The sequence below is a fragment of the Poecilia latipinna genome, unplaced genomic scaffold (genome assembly GCF_001443285.1).
Source record: "Poecilia latipinna isolate Pla-1442-1.1 unplaced genomic scaffold, P_latipinna-1.0 Scaffold102, whole genome shotgun sequence".
Classification (NCBI taxonomy): domain Eukaryota; kingdom Metazoa; phylum Chordata; class Actinopteri; order Cyprinodontiformes; family Poeciliidae; genus Poecilia; species Poecilia latipinna.
The window spans coordinates 169,049-173,271 of NW_015112718.1; the positions used below are offsets into that span (position 1 = coordinate 169,049).

At 41.6% G+C, this 4,223-nt stretch overlaps 1 protein-coding gene across 1 annotated transcript in view; it reads left to right on the forward strand.

The window, feature by feature from the left end:
- The window catches only part of LOC106944166 (ATP-binding cassette sub-family A member 1), a 194,754-nt gene that overhangs the window by 158,915 nt on the left and 31,616 nt on the right, over nt 1-4,223 (forward strand). Inside the window, exon 44 of the mRNA XM_015027397.1 lies at nt 2,926-3,032. Coding sequence (XP_014882883.1) covers nt 2,926-3,032 — 107 coding nt within the window. The remainder of the gene's footprint in view (nt 1-2,925; nt 3,033-4,223) is intronic.

The window sequence follows — 4,223 nt, forward strand, 5'->3', positions numbered from 1 at the left end:
GTGCTGCCGAAATCAAAAAAAAACTTCCCAAAGTGAAAAGTTTTGGTAAATTTTTTCAACCGGGAAACTTTTTTTTTTTTTTTTTTTTTTTTTTTTTTTGCCACAGTGAAAACTAGAAGTTTACATACACAGAAAAAAAGTGGACAAATTTTTTTTTCTCACTCCCTGCATCTAAATCAGACCAAACTTACCTTGTTGTAGATTAGTTAGAATTACCTCAATAATAAAAGACAGACTATGTCTGAGATTTATTTGTTTATTTATTATTGTCTTGAAAATTGGGAGTTTACATGACCTCAGTATTTGGGAGTATTGCTTTTAAACTGCTTTATGTTTTCAATCAACCAAGTTTATTTGCGTAGCACTTTTCAGCAATAAGGCAGTTTAAAACTCACTGGGATTGGGATTTGTTTGAATTGCAACGATTCTAGTTCCTCATTTCGATTCCAGGTCTTAATGATTCTTGATTCCGGTTCTATTTAGACACCGTGTCAAAAAAGTTCACAGGGTTTAAATGAGCTGGATAACCAGCTGGCTCTGGATAAAATAGTCTCAACTTGTGAATTCATTTTAATTCTGAGCTTTTTATCTTTTATTAGCTTCACCATGAATTTTTTCACTACCACTTCTAACTAGTTTATAAATATCACGCGTATGTACTTGAATATAAATGTTCAGAATCTTCTTTATATAGGTCCACTTTTGCAAGAGCGCCTTATATTTTAAAGCTGATGAAAACACATTTACAGCAGGATTCACATTAACCGAATATTTTCCATCTTTTATGGGTTTTTTTTTTTGTTGTGTTTTTCTTTTCTTTTTTTTTTTACGGTGACAGTCATCCGTCATTTTGACAGATTACACACACCTGACCACTTGGTGCAGACATGTGGACATTTTCAACTTTACACATGGAGAACATCACAGATGTAACTAAATCGATCAATCAAAAAAAGTCCCACATCTCTGACCGAGACACTGAAACACCTGAAGTCAATGCATCTTGCTATCCACGAGCTGACAGCGCGTTGACGACTCGTGGAGGCTTTGCAGCGCGTCTGCAGCGCGTCTGCAGCGCGTCTGCAGCTGAACCACTGTGGGATTCTCCTCCCGCTCAGGGGAGCGTTTGTGAGATCAGGAAAAACCCCTCATTCAGAGAGTCCGGGTGACTTCCGATCACTTTAATTGGAAAAAAAAAATGGTCCCTGATATCACTGCACAGAAACATCTGCTTGGTGTCATCACAAGCAACTTACATGCAGAAAATCAAACAAAAAAACAAACAACTTTTTAAACCCATTCCAGGTTAGGAGCTAGTGCAGTACAAAATCATAAATGGGTGAACAGAGTAAGTCTGTTCAGTGCTATGCTGGCAATCAGAGCCTGTAGGAAGGAGCCTCGGTGCGTCGCGTTAGATACAGAGATTTCTATAACTCTACTCCATTAACTCAGAAGTTTTTAAACATATTGGTCGTGTTCCTCTTCTTTGCACAACTTTTTCTTGCTGCAAATGTTGCAGTGAGCCAACTCGTCATTTCTTTTATTAAATGTAGCCACACTCTATATTCCTGCTGCACACCGTCCAGGTGTGGCTCAGCACAAACTTCCAGCTGAGTCTTAATTCGTTGAAATGCAACAAATTCTTCCGTTGGCAGACTGGGAATCAAAACTACAAACTGAGATTTAAAAATTAAACAACATGACTACGTATGTATAATGTCATCTACATATTTTTACTAATTTCTTTATTTTAAACAAAACATTGCGATTGTATAATCAAGCCACGCTGGACAAAAATACAGGTGATATAAATGGTATAAAGGCCAAAATCAATGTGATATTGGTTGAGTAATTGTAAATGTCTGACCACAGCTTCCGTTTTTTTTTTAAATCAGTAGATTTTGTCTCATTCTTTCCTCCAACCGAGTCCACACAAAATGTTGTCTGAACTCAGCTTAATGAAGGCAGCAAAGCAATCCATCTCCATCACTTAGGGCATTATAGTACTGTTTAGTATAAGTGTTCAAAAATAAACACACACAGACTACACAGTACCAAGCAGCGAAGGCGTGTGGTCCGAATTTAATATCGCAACCTTGTAAATTACAACTGGATAACAAATCTGGTTAAATGCAATCATTTCATAGCATGCGATACCTTACACACGGCTTAAAAAGCTGCTCTGCGCACACATCTAAACACGGTGTGAAAAGCTGACAGTCATCGGGGCTCAGAGGGCTTCCCCGCTGGTGCCCATCGTCGCTGCCGGTGTTTACTCGGAGCCCAGTGTAAATGCCAGAGGAATATTGGGATTCGTGGGGCTCTGCTGATCACATGCCACACTTCCATGCATTATTTACATCAAGCTTAGCCCCGCTCGACGCCTTCATTGGGGCGCGGGTCACAAACAAGCAGGGATCAATGGAAGACAGGAATCAAATATTTATGCCAAAGCCTGAATACCTAAGACCGAGGAGGGGGGGAGTGAGGGGGGGTCACATGACCACAAATAGAGGGGTCGGCAGGAACAACTTCCTTTCATGCCGAAGCCGTAGAATCAGTAGCGTCGGGAGAGAAAAAAAATAAAGATTGAGGAGGCCGTTTGTTTGTTGCAGTGTGAAGAGGCACGTAGAGACTCGGGGAATAGCCAGACTCTCACGGTGTTTGTTGATTTACTGCCTGTTTTGTTTGTGCACACAATAAGTCAATTTGTTATTCTGTAACCCACCGAACCCGCTCTCGCAGACACCGCAACGTCCAGCTTCAATTATCTGCCTCGGAAAGACGTTCGCATGTCTCCGCACATTCGCCTCATTGTATTTGCTAATGATCACAGAGTGTTACGAGTGCAATCGAGAATGTTGCCCTGTCAGTCCTCCGATGAGACTCGCACTGTTTTCCTAACGGACGACCCCTCTGCTCCAGTGTTTCGGCCTGCTGGGGATCAACGGCGCTGGGAAAACCACGACATTCAAGATGCTGACGGGAGACATCCCAGTCTCCAGCGGAGAGGCCTTTCTAAACGGATACAGGTGAGGCCCTGTGTCCCACGAGTGCACAGAGTAACTTATCTCAATTAGCCACCCAAGATAGCTGCTCAGGTGGGGACAGAGCTCTAGTTTTTTTTTTCTTCTTCTTCTTCCCCTCTCTCAACATCTCTTTTTTTTGCATGCCAGTCTCCAACTTTTATATTTTTGCTTTTTCTACCTTCAGTGGGTTCTGTTGGGAGGGTTCCTGGAAATGTCAGGGACAGTATGTGATTTGATTTTAATTTATTTTCTTGCAGAGTAGTAGGCAATGATTGTATCTCCAGACTGTAGTGTCCGTTTCATCCATCCATCCATTTGTCTTTCCCCTTCTTTCCTTCCTTCCTGCCTTTCCATTTTTCCTATGTTTCTTCTAGCCTTCTTTCAGTTTGCCTTTCAGTTGCTTCAAGCTTTACTTCCACACTTTGGTTATTTCTTTTCTCCATGTCTCCTGTGTTTGCTATTTCATTTTTCAGTTTTTTTTTCCTTTCTTCATCCCTTCCATCTCACCTATCTTCCCTTCCTTCCTTCTTCTGTCCTTTGTTTCCCCCTGCTTTCTCTTTCTTTATTCTCTCTACCAGCGTATTTTTCTTCGAAATCCCATTTTAAACCCTGCCAGTGTTGTGTTGTAAGTTTTCTATGAACGTTTGTATTCGTACACAGCGAGGCAGGACAAAAATCTCTGGAAGCCCGAGTTACGGGAATGTGTGGGAATTTGAAATATATGTTTCTACTTTGTCTCCTCACCAACATATTCGGAACACTGTGATCTTTCTTGCAAATATATCATTCCTTTTGACCTGTACCTGCTTCAGTTTTTTATTGTTGCATGTGTCTACAAAATCAGCCACAAAGAATGGTTGTACATGTAATATGAAAAAATAAAACACCTTGACAACAGCGAAACAAGAACCCAGAACGCTTTTACGAGAAAGTAGGCTTTTGCCGTCTCGTATTTTTAGGAACAAACAAGCTCTGTTCCTTCACCTCCTTCGGCAAGCATCTCCACGCCCGGCTGAGGGGAGTGCGCACGCAGCGGAGCGCCGGTTGCTCTAGATGTTCGCTCATATATCTGATAATTGACTTTGTGTTCGACGCGGGAGCAAAGTCGTATGCAGCGGGGGCCTTACACGGCTCCGGTAATGTTGATTAATGTGGGTGATGGTGATCAAAGAAAAATCTCTGGGACCTTTAGGG